Here is a 22,681-nt window from a genome sequence, read left to right on the forward strand (position 1 = left end):
TGTTAAAATATCAGTTCTTAATTGTATATATATATATATATATATATATATATATATATACATATATCTTTACACATCATATTATTTTTTCTACAATACATTTTTATCTTTTAACGCATTGTTCTGCTAAACTTTTTAAAACTTTCGTTGTGACAAAATAGAAAAGTTTTGTGGCAATTTGTACGATTGTACAGATTTAGTTGAAAATTGATGAAATGATTAAAATAAAGTAATAATTTAGATTATATATGATAAGTAATAAATTATTATCATACATTTGACAAGGTTTAACGTTGATAGTAAATAGTGTTAATATTAAAAAATAAGTATAAACAATGATAATAAAAAGATTTATAAAGTGAAGCGTGTAAAAATATTCAACTTACGAACTTCACGATCCCGCTTGAGATCTTGTTAAATTATTTGCGAACTCTGTCATAATTATATGGAACAGCTCACCGCAGTTTTGTAATAAGCTCGAATTTGCGTGTTACCGCGATCGAAATGACGAACCACGTCTGGTTTTACTATTCTATGCGAATGGGTGAAATTTATTGAAATGTACTTCATTTCTTCACGTAGGTTCTCATTTATTCTACGTGTCACAATGATGCACGATAGCAAAGCATCGATGGTTCCTGCAAGCACTGAAATATTAAAACAGCATGTCGATCGAATACCGTCGGTACTCAAGGACCCACTACATAATTCTGAAAGGCAACAATTGAACCATGCTGTAATTATATAACCTTCCCATCGTAGTCGAATATGTAACGAGTCCAAGTTCGCGTGTCACTGCGTCCGAAATGATTATTCTATGATTTCATTCATTATACAATAAATCATTGTCTCTATGTTCTGGGGGAGCGCGCAACGGAGCGTAAGCACAATAAATAATTATCCAACGAATTTGCTGAAAATTCACGGTCTATCTAACTTTGTTATGGCTTCTAGAGCATGCGAATAACGAGTAGAAACACAACGTCAATCAAAAAGGCGCAATTGAGTTATCCGTATTCTTTATACGTCTTTTTCAATGCATAAAATTTTATTTTTTAAAAGGTGTACCAGTACATACATCGCATTACGCAAGCAACAAGAACGTAAATTACATTCACATGTACTTTACTGATCTACATCTTATTATTATGTATTCTGTTCTCATTGTTTACATATAAAGATTATTAATTTTCTTTAGAAAAGTAAATTTGTCGTTCATTATTATTGTTAGATAGTTCAATATCTATTATTGATTTTTCCAGCCAAGGAATTATATTATAGAGAAAACTAATAAACTGATTAGCGATTCAATCATGGCAGTTTTAAATAGAAAATTATCGTTGAAGCTGATACTTTGAAAATTTGTTTCGTCTCTTTTGATAATTATTTCATTAATGATTCTTTGTTTCCCTTTGGATTATAACTTCCATTAGAATACAGAAAGAAAATTATATTCGCTGGTAGCGCTAAGCGGAGTTGGCACAACCCAATGTTAATGGTTCGCGTTTTTCTTTTTCTAGTAAAACCGTATCGCGTCTGCAAAACTTTTCCTCGAGCCAATTTTACGTTCGCCCTTTAGCGACGTAGGTTCCTTTGTAACAAGTTGGTTCGCGACAAGCGCGACGGTGGACAGGAAAATAGTCGACCAGGCGAAAAAACGCGAGAACGAGAAAAGCGACGAAGGAAGGGAGCTACTCGCTACCTAAAATTGTAATTCTAAATTAGCTTGGCTAGTGCAGCTTGTTGTACGGCCGATGCGGTCTTGATAAACTTATGTGTAAAAAACAGATTCTTGTCACTGCATGTGGTATTCTGACATATTTCAACTGATGCATTTGCTTTATTCTTCTTGAACTTTGAATTATTTTTCATCTGTTCTCTTGTCATCATCAATGACAACTTTGTTGAGCAAAAGCAAAAACGCAATTTTAATTATAATTACAGAGTATTTGCTATTTGAAAAAGCCTGAAAAAAAATCTAAAATGTTCAGAGAATATTTCCTTTTTATCGTTGAAAATCAGGAATTTTTATAGAATTTTTTCAGTACTGTAGGAATTTTTTTTCCTAGTTTTTTTGAAATTTTATTTAAACAAATTTTATTTTATAAAGAGAATTAGACAATAGAATACAATACTCAGCAAAATAAAATAGCTCATTGATAAAAATTCTTTGTACTGTCCAATAAAATTTATGACTCTGCATTTATAGAAAATGATAGATGTAGTCTCGTGGAATCCTTTCTATTAATTTATAATACCTATATAATTTGCGTTGCTTGTACTTTAATTCAAAGTTGTATTAAAAAATTCTCTAATTTTCTCAGGGGAATTTCATAAAGAAAATTTAAATAAAAACATCCTGAATTAATATATTTTAATCTTCTTTTATGCAGTATTTTATTATATACTCGTATAACAAAGCTATAATATTGTCGTGATATGGAATCAATCAATTACCTAAAATATCAGTAGATAAACACGATTATTAAATACATTATCACAATTTGAGAAAAAAGAAGAAACTTTTTAAAAGATTCTGTTTTAGTACAAATTTTATTTATCGAATAATTAATAAATAAATGTTACTGATGTAATATTTAAATAAGAAAGAAAGACACGTCAACTCTTGTAGCATTTGTTTAATTTTTTATATTTATATTGATGGATTTAATTTCTTTTACAAATAATATAATTACTTCAGCATTTAATAACAAGGGGTTCTTTTATATTATATTATATTATTTTGTTCATAAGTAATTTAATTAATGAAACTGCTACAGAGTCTGCCCCATGGAAAACCGAGTTTGAGAGCATACGTCCACTCCAAACATGATGTCTCATTTTATGTAATGAAAACGTCCTATCCTTATTCCGCTTTCGAGCACTGTCGAGAACTTTTCCGAAGAAGTTAAGAAGTCAAGTGCGCCACGTAATATCTAAAAACTGAAGCGATGCAAGGAGGATGTCGTACTACGTATGTCGAGACCCAGTTCACCCATGAAGTGGAGAGCTGTACGTCAGTTAAAAATAAAAAAAGGAGGAAAGAGAAGACTGTGTACTTTGGTCGCTCGCATTCGCTCTTGCTCTTTAACCCTCAAAGTTGATTCCCGCGCCATTGCATGTTGAAGTACTGAACTGCGGATATTACTCGTAGCAAGATGAGGAGGCACAAGTTATGTGAGGTAGATGGTGTCAATATGTTTTAGCTATTCGCGCGAGAATATTAATTACCTTCTAAATATCCCTTACAGCTATTTATTATATACATAAGCCCTATAATCAATCTTTTTCTACTATGTATCTTTCTTGTAGAATAATTCTATGTAAATAACATTTTTTTTCCCCGATTGAATAATCTGTATTATTTCAAATATTTTAAAATACGTCTTGTGTAATGTATACGCCGTGGAAAAATTTACATGTATCTTTTATGCAGATTATAGTACATTATTACTCTTTGCCTCTTTCATAGCTCGTGAATTAAATTCCTTCGTTCTTTCTTCTTTATTTTATTTAAATTCTCGCATTTCTCCGTACTTCTTAGACATGAAACGTAAACGTGCTTATTTTTCAGTATAATTTGAAGTCGATACCTAATTATTTGCAATGATCGAATTTTTATCTTCAGTTTTAGAGAATGTTATAAAATATATTATATCCAAGAATATATAAAAAAAGTACAGAAAATTGTGATTTTACAACGATTCCTTTGTGATAGATTTTTGATCTGTCATGAAAAATACTTTTTGATAGAGGCGGAATGAGGTATCTATTGGAGAAATATATGCCTACGGTGTCAAAGTTGAAGTTATATTCGGAATGAAATATGACGAAGACGGTCGACAGTACCGGTGGAGAGAGATTATGTGTCCGTAGAAAAACTGACTCTCCTCCACCGGTAAATAAGATCCTCCGCGTTCTGCCACTTGCTCTTCAGTCCTTGAATCCAATCCTCGAACCCTCTCGCGCTTCCACCTCTTCCAAGGAACGAGCCAGAGAGACGTTGCTTACTTCGCGAAGGTGGAAAGCGCTTTTTTGTGCCTCTTAAGCTCGGGCTACACTTTTCTCGCCTCGGTGCTCCGAACGGAATATCAGTTTACGCGCGAAACCTTCTCAACGCGCTTCTTCTCCCAGCTTCCACCTTTGTAGTAGAATATGGCCGCCCACTCGTGCCGATCTTTTAAAGATTCTCCCATCATGTTCGCGCAACACGAGGGCATATCCGATATCGCCGACAATAAAAACTGCGAGTGTTTCAGTTCCACTTTTGCGCGTCTATCGCTAAATTACTCGCGAGAGGACAGATTTTACGATAGTTCGATACTATAAAAGTATCGATATCTAGTTATTTCTAAGTTTTTTTAAATAACAACATTAGATACTGTCTTTCCTAGATTTTTATTTCAAATATCCGTATTGATATTCTGTTAGTTTTGTTATTTTGAGAAAAGTCATACGGCGCATGTGTTGATGCAATGGAGATCGTTGTGTAACTAACATGAATAAATTAATCAGGCGTGTGAAATTTGGACCAGACTAGTTCTTAGTTCCTAATAATATTTTTATGTAAATTTTAATATATAGTTTAATTTATAGTTAAATATATTTTTCAAATGTTTGTGAAAAGGTTCAATATATTTTTCAGTTATATAAACTACACATCGTCGAAACACAATTATAAATTGAAGCTGAAATAACATTGAATTAAATCGATCGTCAGTTTAATAATAGTGCTAATAAGCATCTTAAAATATTGAAGAAACTTTTATTCTTATAATATTTCATCATAAAGAAATTTTTTTATCTTTACTGATTGATAAATTGTTTACTTTTTAAACAAATAAAAATGTAATTACAAAGACAACGCTTGTTATGTTTTAAAAACAATTAAAATAATGATATTAAAATTACGGTATTAAAACAAGCCAACAAATTAAATGATGACAATTTTTATTAAAATATTCTATAATTAAAATGAGAAACGTTTTAATTTGTTGGCTTGTTTTAATACCGTAATTTTAATATCATTATTTTAGTTGTTTACTTTTTACAAGAGAATTTTTTTATTTCAATCTGATTAAACATAAAAAATGTGCTTCTTATAGTCCTCCTAAATTTGTACTATAATATACTGTAGATTTTATTCCATTTTTTATTACTCTAATATTCTAGACTTTTTTTATATGTATGCATGTGTAAAATTTTTAATCAAATTGGAGAGATATTTCTTAAACATCATAAGTATTAGATATTATTTATTATATAGATAATGATATAGTCGTGTACAAATGTAAATTTATTTATTATTTATTTTTAAAACATTTGCAAAGACACTTAAAATCTTATTATATATAACATCGTGAATACAGATTGATAATTTTTGTACATTTTTGTATGAAAATGTAATGCTCTTCAGGAATTATAAATTTCTTCCTGTCTTGAATACGAATTTTATTTATGAATAATCCAATGTTAAATTTATGATATCACAAAAAATAAATTATAGTGAAATATGTAAGATTAATATATAATAATAGCGAATATATAAGTAAACCAAACATTATGGTAACATAAATTCTATAATAAAATCCTAATATTAATTGTACATTTAATTTTAGACACTTTCCTACTATACTTAATAAAACAGAAGCAAAGATTACTAGGACACCTTGTATAACATTGGAAAGGTGGAAAGATATTTATGATGATAAATTTCTGCTTAAGAACGCGGGACCTTTTCGTTTATGTTTACGTACACAGTCTACCTGGCAGCAGATAACAATATCATGCCACGACCTTAGTTTATGGACATATCCAAACTAGTCCGTAGTTGAACTCGTGCTGCGAATCGATACGCAACTTTTCAAACGGTTCCATTCTTTATCACTGTGCTTTGCATTTTCATCAATTTTTCAAGCATCGTTTATATTCAGTTTGAATAAATCCAAGTGTTTGTGTGTACTGAACGATTTAGATTGTACCAGTAGTGTATTTTCTTTGGTAAGTAGGAAAACTTCAAAGTTCGAGAATGTTCGGTTTATCGAGTAATTGTAGAAATTTCTTAAAGAGCGCGCACGCAGTCTTCTTGCATGTTTAAAATGATCCTTAATACTCTGTATTCTTAATGTTAGAACATTTCGTCATTTATTAGATGTTTCTAAAATTATTTCTCTTCAAAACTTAATGTATTGTATCTAATACTTATTAACATTATGCAAACTCGGTCTATATTGTATGTAATTGAATTATCATTAAAATATTTTTTGTTATACGTTATAAGATATAGGGTAAAGTTACCTATTATGGGATAGGCTCCTAATATGAAATAGCAGTGTTTCTGCTAAACTAATAAGCGTATGTGTTTGGTTCTATCATGAACTTTTTACTCTTACAATTAGAGTGAAATCTATTTAGAAGAAAATTCATTATTAAGTCATGCGTGTAGTTGTTGCAAAAAATATTTATAAATCGTATTGATAGAAAAATACGTAATTATTTGTTTAATCGTAAAAATAAAATTGATGATCGTGAAACCGTAAGATAGTCTAATATGAGAGCATCTAAACAAACAATTTAATATCTCAAAGCATATTATTAAATATATTAAAAATAACGACGATTCTGTTGTTGTAAAATTCCACATATACGTGCGCGCGCGCGCACACACTCCACTCACACATATATAGACATTGAAAAATTATGTAATTATGTATAAAATTTAAATTTTTTACATAACAGTACTACTGTAACAGCGGTATGTGTTACTTTTAATTCTTCCGCATTTGCTCCATATTTTAATTATAAAGGAAAAAAAATTATCCAATGTATGTATTCGGAATTTTATATAACGACTGCTATCCAATTTTTAACTTATGACGTTACTAATTTATAAATTGTGGATACCCGATACTTAGATTTGGAAGATATTGTCAATTTTAAGAAATTTTAACATTGAGGATGTTCAGATTGGAGTCGAAACGTTTGTTGTTAGTTGTATATCTAACATATATATCTAAGACAGATTATTAAACATCAACTTTGTCAGGCTCGTAGCCCTCTTTTGTTTATTATTTAAATTTTTTTATTCTCTTAGTTTTATGTAATACATATAATAAAAGCGTGTTTTTATTTTTTTTCTTAGTTTCCTGATTTAATATTATTATAGGTACCACCTTATATAAGGAAGCTCTGCTTGTATATATTAGAAATCCTTTTTTTAAATGAATAAAATTGGCACTTTTGATAAAAAATGTTACAAAAAAGTTTAGCTGTTATCGATTGCTAACTTTTGTGGAGATAAAACTTGTTAAATATATTTCCCATAAATTTGACATGAAAGTAAAAGTTAAGGTTGCAAATTAAATAAGTTACAAATCTTTAAAAAAAGAAAGTATTTCATAATAGGTTATTTTATCCTATATATAGTTTTAAAAATTGATAATTTTCTGTCAATAATTAAAATATCTTCTTTGTCAAGTTTTTGACAATAACATGCCAAATAAATTAATTTTACACAATTTCTACTATTCAATTTTTAATCAAATTATAAATTTTTAAAGATATTTTTATGGTTATATTAAAATCATGTTTTATATTTATTTTTTATTGAACTTTTTTTTCTCTTTCAATGTATTTTATTTTACAATTTGTTAAATAAAAGAGAAAGGGATTTGTGCAACATAATTGAATTGTTTGAAACATATTAATATTCGAATAACGAAGTTCTGTTAATATTATTAATACAGCGTATTGCTTCAATAATACTGATCATGCAAGAGTCCTTTGCGTCAGAGCACGATCTCCGTCGATATCGCATCGAATTCGTTCATTCAAGTTAATTAAACGTAACAGGTCACTCTTCGTTTCCAATAAGGTTCACCAGTTAATAAAATTTGAATTTCAAATTCCGTCGTCGCGAATTGGCGGCGAAACGAGCAGCATCGAACGACAGCGGTTATCGGTGCTGCTGACATTAAATGTTTGAAGAATTTTTTTTTGTTATATCGATTGCAGCACACATTGTGTAATTCGAGAAAGAACGATCAATGTTCGAGCCCTGCGTGCAAACGTTGAGAGTACCATTGAATGCGACAAACTCGGAAACTATGCTCGATTATAAGTTGTTCGCTACTAGGACAATGCAGCTGGATCAGAATAACAACAATAGCGACGTGTCGCAGCAACCAGATTGGTAAGAGAAAACATCATTCATATTTTTACGGTTACATATGCGGTTTGATCGAAATGATAATAGTTGTAGCATAAAACGGATGCACTGAGATAAGAAAATACTGCGTGCGCTTTGATCATGATTTGATAGAATTTTAATTAACATTATCTGCAATCTTGTAAAAAACGGGATTGTAGCTAATGTTGATTTATATTGCTTTATAAGTATATGTTTTTACATCAAATCGTTATTAAACTTTGTAATTTTAATCAAAACAGAATAGCAATATCATAAAACGTATACATCGGTAAATATAAAACTTATTATTCTCTGTGTATGTGTGTGTGTATGTTCCTTGCACGTTGATTTTTATTTTATGATTCGTCACGTTAAAGCAATAATATGAGATATATTGATACAATTGAACAGAAAAAGATATTATGCTTTGTGTTTTAATTTCCGCTTGATTTTGCAACTAAATTAGAACATAATAGTAATATCAACATGCAACGAAAAAGTACAAAAAATGCTATTTTATGTATTGATTTTTCAATTTTAATTTAAACTATACGTTTTTGTCATTTACTAGTAAAAGTAATTAAATACAGCAGATTGAATGAAAAATTTTGATTATTCTAAATAGAATCGTGACATACTTGATTAAAATGTATAAGCTAATGATTGTTTCGAAACAGTTTCACATAGAGATTGACAGAGAGGGCGAAAAATAGGGTGGAGGGAATAGGGAAAGAAAGATGAGAGTAGATTATGTATTTTCTTTTAAGAAAAGTAATTCATTGACAAAATAATCAAAAACCGTCTTATAACGTTGTATAACGTTAAAAAATGTTCTGTATTCGTAATAGAACTGCTTTTAAATTATTTTTAGAAATAAAATTTTTCGAAAGTTATATATACATATATATATATATATATATATAATTTTCAATTGCTTAAATAAATAAAAATGAGTAATAATGTATAACGATTAACTTAAAAAATACAATTAACTAGAAATTAATATAGTACTTAGTTAATGTATTTAAAAGTTTCTTGGACAGAGGATATATTTTCTTTTTTATAAAGCATATTTTATCAGAAAGTAGCTGTAGGATAAAAGACTTAATGCAAAACTGCATCAATAAACGGACGAGATAATTAATAATTAATAACGAAGACAGTCTCGCTTAAGTTTCTTGCTCTTACCGAGTTCGTTTGAGAGAATCGATTATAAAGGCAACTTTCGCGCTCAGCTTTTTTTCCTTGCGCTCAGCTCTTTTTAATTGGTTACCCGCCTAGCATCGTGGCCCTTTAGCCAATTAGTACGTTACAAAAAATGCTACGGTATCTTTCCATCGAGAATTTTTTCAATGCAAATTTTTAATCGACTTGCTTTTCCCATTTGCATAGATATTGTGGATATTTACGTAATATTTGAAAAAAAAAACGTATCTTATTCATGTGTACATATTTCCTATCATTTCTTCTTTATGTATTTGTTATTAATTAAATAAAAACGTTACATTAAAAATAAATGCTTTTATGTTTTAGATTAAAAGCATTTTTATTTATTCTCTTTTTTTATTTTGATTAAAAATCTTTGATTTTTATTTTACAACCAATGTAAACGAAGACTTATTAAAAACAATGCGGATGAAGCTGACAACAGTTTATATTTACAACTAATTTTATATATGTAAATTTAATAAATTTTTTTATTTGTTTTTATGATAAATTTACACTGTTTACATTTGTACAACATTAGATTTGTAACATACAATTGATGTCTGTTGCAAAATAATTTATCAGAAGAAATTGTTTATGATATACATCTGTTTATTTTTTTAATTTTACGCATTTCAGATATTTATCGTATGTTTTTTTTTTTGCGATTAGATCAGGAAAACAACTATTATATTATGGCTCAGAAATATTTTAGCCTACAGAATAAATCTTCTCTCAAAGAGCTGTGAGCGAAAAATATGCGTATAATATAACGTTAGTTGTCGTTTTAAGTGTTCCGTTCTTTCTTGTACACTTTTAGTGAAGGAGAAGTCGTGAGCAAGAGTCGTTAAAGAGTTTCGCACCATCAAGTTTTGGTCAACTTTTGTTGTCTTTCTCTCTCTCTCTCTCTCTCTCTCTCTTTCTCATTCACTCTCTCTCTCTCTTTCTTTCCTCTTCTTTCTCTCTTTCTTTCTATTCCGTCATTCCATCCTTGTCTCTTTTCTTCTCAAAAGCTCGCTTATATTAACGAGAAGTTGCGATGGTAGCAGACATTAACTTGCAAGGCTATAGGCACCTATCAGTTTGATTATTTTCCAGTTAATACTACGATGTTATTCAAAAGACAACGAAGTATAGAAATGGAATAGAATAAAATATAAAGTGCATTAAAACAAAAATATGATAAAGATTTTTCTTAGAAATTATTTTAATAGTCGTGATTGTGGAAAGATTTGTTTATGTATAAATTATGTAAGTTGAATTGTGATATTAATGACATATATATATTTTTATTTTATTTCATATTTTCACGTATTAGATATTTATTTCTTATTAAATTAAATTTTGATTACAATATAAAAACTATTACAGATCAATTTGAACGCAAATTTTTGCTCTTAGAGAATTAATCGGAGTCTCTCGCGTGACTGAAAGAAGTCACGCTGTACGCTCTATGATGTATAACTGTTGATATACTGGTGTTAAGTATCTATGTAATTCAGCCATCTAATATCCAATAATTATCTGATATCCGATACACGACTATGCCATTATGTGTGTGGCAAGATTTTATTTCTCATTAATTAGCTCAGAACGCGGTCAATGCGCCTTTACTTGAGACATAAGCGTGCATTTAATCGGTTAATTATCAAGAACGCATGGATGGTTTTCTTCTTTCTTCCTTTATCCTTCTCCCCTCTTTCCCGCCCCTTTTTCCCCCTTTCGTTTTCTCTCTCTTTCATGCCACGTTAACGAAGTTGTCGTCACCGCGATGAACTCGAGGGCAGACCCACAATATCAGTTTGGTTATCTCCTGTTTAACGCCATTGTGTCGCAGCAGGTAAAGGGTGATAACGAATCAGCGCCTATATGCCCGTGAGGGTGTGAGAGTAGTGAAGTCGGAGGTTCGTTGTGGGGACAGAGGGATTGAAATGGAGAGGGGAAAAACGGAACAATAGTGCTTGGGGCACTGTGAAGATCCAGTAATTGAATTACACTCTGATAACCGCTTATCGCTAGCATCCCTCCCGCGAGTTTGCAACGGCAAAATAACTTTCGCTTATTGTGCGTGGTTCGATCGCCCATCCGTTTCTGGCAGGATCGTATCAACAAAATTTTCAATGTTACATTTTCCTTAAAAATTTCAATATTTGAAATAAAACCATAATTAAATCTGTAAAAAGTATTTCTTTGAATATGATGTTATACATATATGTATATAAAATACAAAATAATAATGTAAATTAATATTTTGTGAACTTGATGAGCTGACTGCAATGTGTTACTACGGTAACGTCATGTAATTGTTTTGCATATTCATATGTTTATGAATTAAATAAATTTAAAGACTATATTTAAATGTTACGTCTAAAAGAAATGTAAATTTAATATTTTGAAATTGCCTTTCTATAAGTCAATTGTTTGTTTTTAATTAATTTTTTAAGATATTACTAAAAATTTCCAAGCTCTTATAATGTATTTTTTCTGTTTCTTTATGATATTATATTATCATAGTAAAAAACTAATATTTTAATCTTTAAAATAAATGACTTAAAAATAAAGTTAATTTTGTAAGCAGAAGCTATATGAGACGTCCATGACTTTCCTTCCGGTTTTCCTCTCCTTTTTTCTGCTCTCCTTTTTACTTCATTGGGCCGATCCACTGGGTAGATGGTTCGCAAAATAATTAGTTCGCTTACGAATCCCTCCGGTATATTGGCAGACAGAGGGAGGAAATTAAATTCGTGCCCCTCGTATAATCCACGCTCGTGCCGAATCGACTCGTTCCTTTGATTCCTTTGATTCGGCCGCTCTTCCACGATTAATTATCGGCGATAAACGCACGGCCGCGTACTATAACCGTACGGTGTCTTTTGCAACATACGATCGCGTCCTCGCGCACGGAATGTCTAATGAAGCTTTTTGCATCGCTATCTCCCATTCCGATGATGAAATCGTAGAAAGGAATTGCGAAATGGAATTATCAAAAGCTTATGCCTCCACGTAATGAAAATCCACTATTGAGTCTCTGAGTAATTTTCCAATAACGTACATTTTCCGTGCATCTTTATAATTCTTCGTAATAATTTAAAGTGGTTTATTGAATATATTTTATAAAAAAATTCTAAATGTAATGAAATGTAATGTAAAATTTGCATTATGTATATTCATAATAAATTGGAAATAATTATAAATTTTTTATAAATGCTGATTAAAATAATTTATATTCAATCGATTTTATCGGTATTTATTTACTAATTGTAAGATTAAATTTTAAAAAAATCTTTATATATATATTATATTTTTTCTATATTTTTTGAATTTTATATTAACAAATTTGATTTATCAGATGTATAAAATATCTATTGTCTTTTTATCTACAAGAATGTTAATTGGAATTTAATTTTTTTAAAATATAAAAAAATTTATATATAAAATTTTATTCAGTTTACGTAAATTTATAATAAATTAATTTTACGTAATTTTTATATTTTACAAAAGTTAACTTTATATTTATAAGTATAAAAATATCTAATATATGTATGTAAAAAATTTTAAATATTAGGGTATATAATATTCTTAACAAACATTTGTTGACGAACAATCATTTCATATTTGTTCAAATATATGATAAAATTATGCTTCTGTTATTTTTGTAAAAATGTATCATTTAAATATCTGGGACAATTAAGAAACATTCGGAAGGAACAAAAGAGCAACGTGAGGATGTGAATGTCCGACTAATCCCGTGTAGATGAAGTTGGTGGTTATCCACCGACTTCAGCCTTCAACGATAATGCGACGCTTAAATTGTAGACAAGTTATACACTCAGCAAGGAACATTTTGCAACCAACCAAGCTCGAAACACTAACCGCGTGGCAAATTCACCCTAAGCGTCGCGCATACATTGGGGTAGACCAGGGGGGTCGAGAAGGGTTCGTAAAACGGCTGATTCGGGAATAATTTCCAGCTATCTCGAATGAGCACGCTGCACAGGCGTTCCTTAATTCGAGACATTTTTCGTTTTGTTTTTATTATGTGCGGCAGCAGCGTATCAATTATAGGATAATTACTCTGACGGCAGAGCGTACCTAACACTAATTGGATGCCCACGTATTGCGAAAATATTCGAGCAACCGCTAGAATGGAATCTGTGTGCTCACATAATATAGAATCGGAACCATTAACATCTTGATGATAGGATAAAATTACATGAAGGCTATATAATTAAGCAATAAATACCTGCAAGAAGAATCGTTCCATAAGAAATTTGTCGCAAGGAATAAATTTAATCTGTGACTAAATAATACATTTAACATTCATTAAACACAATATCCACACTCACACATCGCTGATATTATATTATTTTTTGACAACAGCATTTATGAAGATATAAAACCTATATTTTTATTGTAAATGCTTGACTATACATAGTATCCAATATTGGTAAACAAAATATAACATATGTAACATTTTTTAAACTAATGCATCACTGGAAAAAGTAACAAATCCCAAAATTAAAACATAATATTTTACATTTTTTTTGTTATATAATATGTAAAAAATTGCAATATACCTAAATCGGTAAAATTTAAAATTTTTACTTCTTTTTAGAGTTTTATATCTATTTAAAAGAACATTTAAAGCAATTTATTTCATATATATATATATATATATATGTAGTAAAAACCTAACATTTTAATACATTTCTAAAATTATTCGCGTAACAATATCATAATCAAAGACAATGTAATCAGCTCTGCGCATGGAAACAAATTCTCGAATATGATCGTCGAACTTTCCTGCCGATGCGGATTAAAATGCTCTAAGATGTCTTAATGACCATCAAAGTCCTCGGGGAAGCGAACGACATCGTCATACCGAAGTACCGAGAGAACGATAAGTTTTCTTAATTAGGGAAATGGAAACGCGAAAAAGAGTGTCTTACAGCGGTTAGATGAGACGGGTACAAGCTCAAAGAGAATTCCCTATGTGAGCTTTCGTCTTGAATTTATCTTTTTGGGACAGTTGACGAACTATTTTTCGTAGTGGGTCACCACAATTTATTATATATCAACTAGATATATACATATTAGGTGTTCCAAAGGTGTGAAAACTTTCTTAATATTTCGGAAACTAAGCATTTTTGGAGAAAATGTTTTAGACAAAAGTTGTAGGGTTTAACAAGATCCATTTACTGGTATTATTCGTTTGATCTTCGGTAACATCGCCTTATACCTTGAAAAGTACTTAATGAATATGAACTTTATTGTAGTGTTTTGGCATCAGCTATTAGAGTCTGGAATCAAAAATAGAGTGTGTCCTGTTTATAAAAAAATCGATATGATTTTGATTTGGACTTGGTAACGCTACCCAACGTTAAACGGATAAAAAAAAATTAGGAAATAGATCTTTTTAAATCCTACAACTTTTGTCTACAAAAAAAAAAAACATTTTTTCTAGAAATGTTTAGTTTCTAAAATATTAAATGTTTTCACATTTTTGGGACACTCTATACGTATGTACATGTAGATATTTTGAAATTTTCTGGATTATCTTTCTGTCATCTCCCATACCTCGTGAAATATCAAGGTAACATAAAAATTCATGAATCTACACGGTTTCCCATAACCATAACTATAAAATATTTTAATAGCATATTATGGAGATTAACTTTGTCGAAAACTTTAGATAAAATTGTGATTATAAAATTCTTTTTAGAATTGTGAGCAACCGATAAGTTTTACGTATATAGTTTACATTTATTATATTATTTCTTTTATCTACTTTTGATTTTTATCAAGTGATGTTAATTTTTGCTCAGTTAATTTTGTTGTTTGATTTCTTATATTCACATAACATATATTGTAAAATATGTGTTATAACAATTATTGAAATTAATTTAAAACATAATAAATAAATGTTTAACATATATTTACTTTGTAATATATCAAACATGTTGTATCCGACTCAGTTAATACCGGTGCTTGGCATTCGACATTAATTTTTTGTATGTAATTGTATACACGAGGTCATCATGATATCACTCGCAAGACTTGAGACTCTTGAGAATCGACAGGCAGTGGCACGAACTGTAATTCCACTATACTATCGTAGTTCTCCCTCGAAACGTGATCGCATCAATACCAGAAACAAACGCGATAATTTTCTATTTAACAAGAATAAATTCGCATGATTAATATTGTCAATTAATAATAAAGGTGTCGACTGTTTATCTAAACAGATATTCTGCGTAATTTATTCGTTTAAAACAATATCATAATCAAAGACAATGTAATCAGCTCTGCGCATGGAAACAAATTCTCGAATATGATCGTCGAACTTTCCTGCCGATGCGGATTAAAATGCTCTAAGATGTCTTAATGACCATCAAAGTCCGCGGGGAAGCGAACGACATCGTCATACCGAAGTACCGAGAGAACGATAAGTTTTCTTAATTAGGGAAATGGAAACGCGAAAAAGAGTGTCTTACAGCGGTTAGATGAGACGGGTACAAGCTCAAAGAGAATTCCCTATGTGAGCTTTCGTCTTGAATTTATCTTTTTGGGACAGTTGACGAACTATTTTTCGTAGTGGGTCACCACAATTTATTATATATCAACTAGATATATACATATTAGGTGTTCCAAAGGTGTGAAAACTTTCTTAATATTTCGGAAACTAAGCATTTTTGGAGAAAATGTTTTAGACAAAAGTTGTAGGGTTTAACAAGATCCATTTACTGGTATTATTCGTTTGATCTTCGGTAACATCGCCTTATACCTTGAAAAGTACTTAATGAATATGAACTTTATTGTAGTGTTTTGGCATCAGCTATTAGAGTCTGGAATCAAAAATAGAGTGTGTCCTGTTTATAAAAAAATCGATATGATTTTGATTTGGACTTGGTAACGCTACCCAACGTTAAACGGATAAAAAAAAATTAGGAAATAGATCTTTTTAAATCCTACAACTTTTGTCTACAAAAAAAAAAAACATTTTTTCTAGAAATGTTTAGTTTCTAAAATATTAAATGTTTTCACATTTTTGGGACACTCTATACGTATGTACATGTAGATATTTTGAAATTTTCTGGATTATCTTTCTGTCATCTCCCATACCTCGTGAAATATCAAGGTAACATAAAAATTCATGAATCTACACGGTTTCCCATAACCATAACTATAAAATATTTTAATAGCATATTATGGAGATTAACTTTGTCGAAAACTTTAGATAAAATTGTGATTATAAAATTCTTTTTAAAATTGTGAGCAACCGATAAGTTTTACGTATATAGTTTACATTTATTATATTATTTCTTTTATCTACTTTTGATTTTTATCAAGTGATGTTAATTTTTGCTCAGTTAATTTTGTTGTTTGATTTCTTATATTCACATAACATATATTGTAAAATATGTGTTATAACAATTATTGAAATTAATTTAAAACATAATAAATAAATGTTTAACATATATTTACTTTGTAATATATCAAACATGTTGTATCCGACTCAGTTAATACCGGTGCTTGGCATTCGACATTAATTTTTTGTATGTAATTGTATACACGAGGTCATCATGATATCACTCGCAAGACTTGAGACTCTTGAGAATCGACAGGCAGTGGCACGAACTGTAATTCCACTATACTATCGTAGTTCTCCCTCGAAACGTGATCGCATCAATACCAGAAACAAACGCGATAATTTTCTATTTAACAAGAATAAATTCGCATGATTAATATTGTCAATTAATAATAAAGGTGTCGACTGTTTATCTAAACAGATATTCTGCGTAATTTATTCGTTTAAAGACACAATAAAAAAATAGAAATTATAAATTATTGTGTTATGATATATATATATATATGCATATATTTATGGGTTAAATTAATTGTGCATAATTAATTCTCTCTAGTGATGCATTAATTTAAATACATTTTGCATCATGTTTTAAATTTCTCACTGATTTAAATGTAATTTTCCAGTTTTGGATTGAGAGCACAAAATACAATAATACGAGAAACGTTAGATCAAATAATTTTAATACAAGAAACTACGATTTGAAAACCTATATGTGTGTGTGATTAACGACTCCTTTTATCTCCTTGTGTGGAGCATAGGACGTCTATAGACCTCTTTTGTCCGAGGCCTATATTCGTTTCTCGAATCAGATTGTTTTTCGGATTTGTGGGTGATTGGTCCACAGAATCCTACCTCAGTCAGATATTAGAGACAAATAGATTGTGTGTGTGATACGTGTGTAATATTAAATTCCAATTCTTTATTTTTAGATGATCCTTCGCGTCTTAATTATGATTAAAGTTATTAAAGCTAATTAAAACATATTTTTTTATGTATATATATATTTCATTCGTTATCATTATATTATATAGGATACCATTTTAGGTGTAATTATATTATATATAGGATACCATTTTAGGTATCATTATATTATATATAGGATACCATTTTGAAGTTATTGATATCTTCTAATTTTTTATTTAGTCATAGAACATCACAGATGTGGAACAGGTTGAATTAATCATCAATTAGTTTGTACAGATAACTAATATTGCATTTAAATATTTCAATTATAATAGTAGCATAGAGTATGATCACTGTTTATAATTAAAAATTTGCTATTAAAATTTGATAATTAAAGTGATGATAATAATTATTATATCACATATTTATGTTGACAAAATTATTTTAAAAAATATATGAAAGTAAAAAAATATTTTTCTATAATGTGTAAAATTCGAAATATTTTATTAAAATAATTTATAAATAACACAGTTTATTTGTTATTGGTAATAAATTTATTAATATCAATTATTAGTTATAAACTATACCTATATGAAGTTGCATATAAAAACCCAAAAGTATAAAGTCGATTGAATGTATCAAACAATGTTACTCAAGTTATGAAAATAACATAACAGATCAGTACGGCAACGGGTCTGAGTGTTCAAACTTTACGCGACACTATTGGTCAAAGTTGATCGTAATTTGGAAATTGCTATGATTGATTAGGATTTTCGACTTTAATTCGATTCTAACTCCAGAATATACTAAATATATTAATAAAATGTTATATATTACTGATGAAAAATTTCATATGCATTCAAATTATCCAAGAAAAGTTACGTAAAGTATCTCTCTTCTAATAAAGAGACTATGGTATATAAAGTAATTTTTATATATTACTATTGTAATAATTTTATATATTACTATTGTATAAAATATGTATATATATATATATATATTTTATTATTTTTTAATCTTAAGATTTAACTTATTTTATAAACGGAGTAATAATTAAACAGACCATTAACTTTTGCATCTATAATGCTATTGATTAATCCGATAAATTTCACATTATTATTGTAAAAAATATTCTGTGATCGTAAATTCGAAGTTGATCGATTTAATTAACCGAGAGTAATGGAGTCAGCAACTGACCGTAGAGACAGATCGAACAGCGATGCGCAAATTTGAGCTGAACAGAAATTCTTCTCCAATTACTGATCGGTAATTGGACGCCGCTAGGCATATCTGCTAGTTACTTCCCCACGATTATCGAATATTCGACCGACACATGATTAAGTTATGCATCGTACCATTATTTTGTAATGTGTAAAATAAAAATTCATAATTGTAATTATGCTTTATCTTATTCCGTGTATCGATGTCTATGTATTTTGAATATAAAAAGTAAAATAAAAAAGTAATATTGCATCTGGGTTAATACATAGTTAAAATTGATTACTTGATAAGAATGATTATATGCAACAGAACAATATCATGCTTATTGATAGAAAGATATAATAACTACAATAGATTTTTTCTTTAGCTATATTGAAATATAACAGATAGTGAAATAATATAACAAGATTGTACATTTACTTTATTTGAATTATAATTTGAAAACAATTAAGCCTTTAACATATTTAATAAATAACAATGCGATAAGATAATCTTGCTAATTGAATATTTAATTATTCAACACATTACGAATTCTTTCTGACTTTTCATTTTAAAAAACCGCACATTTATTTATTATTGACTCAACTACTATGAAATACCGCATTTCTTGAAATACCGCAATTATCTTGTTCGAACTTTGTTTATTTTGCCACAAAGGCGAAAAGTCTGCTCGTTAGGATATGTTAAATTGTACTGTCACAAATAAAAAGAAGTCCATGTTTATTCATTAGCAACTTTGTCAAGCGAAGTAAACAACCGTTCGAGACTGAAGTGTACCGCATAATGCACTCTTTCTACTTGTCGCTTAGATCTTTTTATCTTCTTTCTGACTATCTTCCTTATCTCGTTGCTTTGCAATTAGATCATCGATAAGCTTTTCACACAACCATAGATTTCTATATCGACACAATTAATAGAATCTTTAAGAAGGATCATTTGCAAGCTTTAATTTGCCTGGTTGAAATTCAATAGAAGGTAGCAACGAACGTATAGAAGAAAATAGAGAGATAACTTACACGTATACATCGCGTAAAACCATCGACCATGGCGAAATTATTTTGCGAGAAAATATTCCCTTTACACACTCGACGTGGCGAGACGCGCGAAACGAATTAGACATATCCACGTGGCGTGGCGTCCGACGTGGGCGCAACAGGGGTCGGGTCTACAGGCGAGCTGAGTATCTCTTCTCATTGGAGTGTTGTTTGCAAGAGCATACCACGTACGTGTCCTTCCAACCGCTCACGGAGCTTTTCCTTGTTTTTCGGTGTCAGAGCAGCTGCCACTCCCGAGAACGAAGGCATCGTGCTGGCATATATGAGAGGGTTGAAACGCTATATGAAGCTTCTACAGCGCAAGTGTAGCTGTATGTGCAGGCATAAATGTAGATACAACGAGTAATTGTATATATGTATGTAGACGCAGGAGAAAGTTTCGTTGAAAATGTGAAGGCGCGGGGGGGAACGTTAGATATGACGTAAAGTTGCCGCTACAGAAATGTATAATTGTAGTGGTACGTTCGCTGTGTAGACGTAAAGCGTAGATGCAAAGCTTATTTTCTCTGTAGATATGGCGAAAACTTGAAGTATGAGATGGTATAAGCCATGCCAGCATGACGTGAAGATATTGCTATGGATGTGAATAGATAGATATAAGTGTAGACGTAAAGTACAGATGTGTATACGTGCGATGGTAACTTCTGATATAGTATACGTGAGAGGACGTATAAGTTTCGATGTTGATGTGAGTATATGTGTAGATGGTCGAGGTGAAGAAGTACAGATGTGTATACGTGCGATGGTAACTTCTGATATACGTGAGAGGACGTATAAGTTTCGATGTTGATGTGAGTATATGTGTAGATGGTCGAGGTGAGGATGGACGCGGTCCACAAAGTAGAGGTCGAAAAACTTTTGTATGCAGCACTCGTATCAGCGGACACTACACGTGACTGGCCTAACTGCTCGAAGGTTTGAAACGTGTGTGATCACCCGTGTCGTGTTCCCATCCGCCACTAGTACGGCAAAATCGATAAGCGTTTTCGATTTTTGACGTTCCGCAAGCCTCGGGTCAATGCTCTTCGTGATCCGCGCTCTCGAATGATTAGTTTTCTCATGATATCCGCTAGAACTTATTCCATCAACATTCACTCACATCATCCAGATAGTTTTGTCGACATTTTTAAACTTGTAACTAGGTGATCAAATTTCTCGCGTGTCGAGATGTGCAATTATAATGATAGCTTGAATCGTGTTATTTGAATAATTGCTAGGGCAAGCAATTAAACGATTTTAAAGCTATATAAAGTAGTGTCTTATATATAATAGAGTACGGAAATTATATTTCAACAAAATATTTGAACAAATATGCTATTGGAACGAATTAGTTTTGTAATTGTATGTAGAAGTAACGATTAATTCTAAAGTTCTAAATTAGAATTCTATTTCTTCGGTATATTTGAATAATTTTTTATAGATTATAAGTATCGCTAATTTATATTCTTTTATAAGTAATCGGTTATTTTGGAATTATTTTGTTGATTTTAAATTATTAGTTTATTAATATTTTCTGAAGGCAATTAAATTACGTTCTGCTAAATTTACTGAATACAGAAGAAAGAAAGAAGAATGAGCAATCGAAATATATTTGCAATGGTAGAGGAATCGTGAGGCTCTCTCTTCTCTTCTTTACCGTATCGCGTTAGTAATCCACATTGTATTTTTTTTATTAACATAAGGTAACTCTGTAAACTGAAAACAATTATGCAAATTTAAATCTTTTACTTTCTCAGCTTCCGCTCCACTGTCACATTCACCCTTGTTACCGATGAAACGCTTTAGAATAGTAGAATGTGCTCGCCTCGCGAACGTGAAGGGCTGTACGACCGTGCAAAAGAGGGGTGTCGCGACAGGTATAAAAAAAAAAATGGCCTCGCCGTTCAAAAGAGAGAGCCCAGCTGTCATTTTCACCGGAGCGTCACGCAACAACCGTGAAACGGCGAAATTTTCGAAATTCGACCTCTCGCCGATTATTCCTCACGCTTCGTCACGCTATGACGCTTTCAGAGTCTGTCCTACAGAGAGAAGGGTCAGAGAATGGAGAGGTCTTCGCGGTCGTTCTCCGTTAATTTCCTGCGGCTAATGAAAGAACATACGCATCCCACACCAAAACACACGCAGTTGTCCGTCCTCGCGCACAACGTAGTTGAACAACCCTCCGGATTAAGTAACTTTAACAATATCGAGGAGGAAACGGCGCACCCTGTTTAGCCCCGAGCGATTTTTCTTAATTATTGGTCGAAATATACGCAAAATTTCAATAGATTTTCGATACTCAATCAATTTATCCAAGAGAAACTTAATTTAATTTTTTTTCAAAAGCGCGCGCAATGATGTTTTGAGATTCTATCTATAATACGATAGATTAGTGTAATTGTTATACAAATCATGGATTTATATGTATAATATAATTATATAGTATAGTTTATACTTAAATATATACAAAAATTAAACTGATTTATAGGTAATTAGTTAAAAAATACAATTGTGTAATGTAAAAGGGCATGTAAGAGTCAGATACCATAAATAAACAGGTGTTAGCCTTATCACATATATTCAAATATATGTACTGAGAAACAGTAATAAAATTATAAAATTTACTATATTAAAACGACAAAATTTACATGCATAATTAGTTAACTTATTTGTGAGAATCGTAAAGATTGCGAGAAAAGAGACATATGAAATGAACAAAGTGACAAAATTTTAGACAAATGCACATAAGAATATTATTAT

The 22,681-nt window shown here is 30.4% G+C and overlaps 1 protein-coding gene across 6 annotated transcripts in view; it reads left to right on the forward strand.

The window, feature by feature from the left end:
- LOC108782294 (CUGBP Elav-like family member 2) overlaps positions 1–22,681 on the forward strand; it is a 398,455-nt gene that overhangs the window by 245,647 nt on the left and 130,127 nt on the right. Inside the window, exons 1-2 of one of the 6 annotated variants that reach the window (XM_018550535.1) lie at positions 3,168–3,182; positions 8,014–8,191. The exons of 4 other annotated variants lie outside the window; for them this stretch is intronic. In XM_018550535.1, the coding sequence (XP_018406037.1) occupies positions 8,046–8,191 (146 nt within the window). In that variant the 5' untranslated portion in view covers positions 3,168–3,182; positions 8,014–8,045. Of the gene's footprint in view, positions 1–3,167; positions 3,183–5,949; positions 6,001–8,013; positions 8,192–22,681 lie in introns of those variants that run through there. One more of the 6 variants, XM_018550534.1, reaches the window with a different exon arrangement.

This window comes from Cyphomyrmex costatus, unplaced genomic scaffold (assembly GCF_001594065.2).
Source record: "Cyphomyrmex costatus isolate MS0001 unplaced genomic scaffold, Ccosl1.0 scaffold123, whole genome shotgun sequence".
Taxonomy (NCBI): domain Eukaryota; kingdom Metazoa; phylum Arthropoda; class Insecta; order Hymenoptera; family Formicidae; genus Cyphomyrmex; species Cyphomyrmex costatus.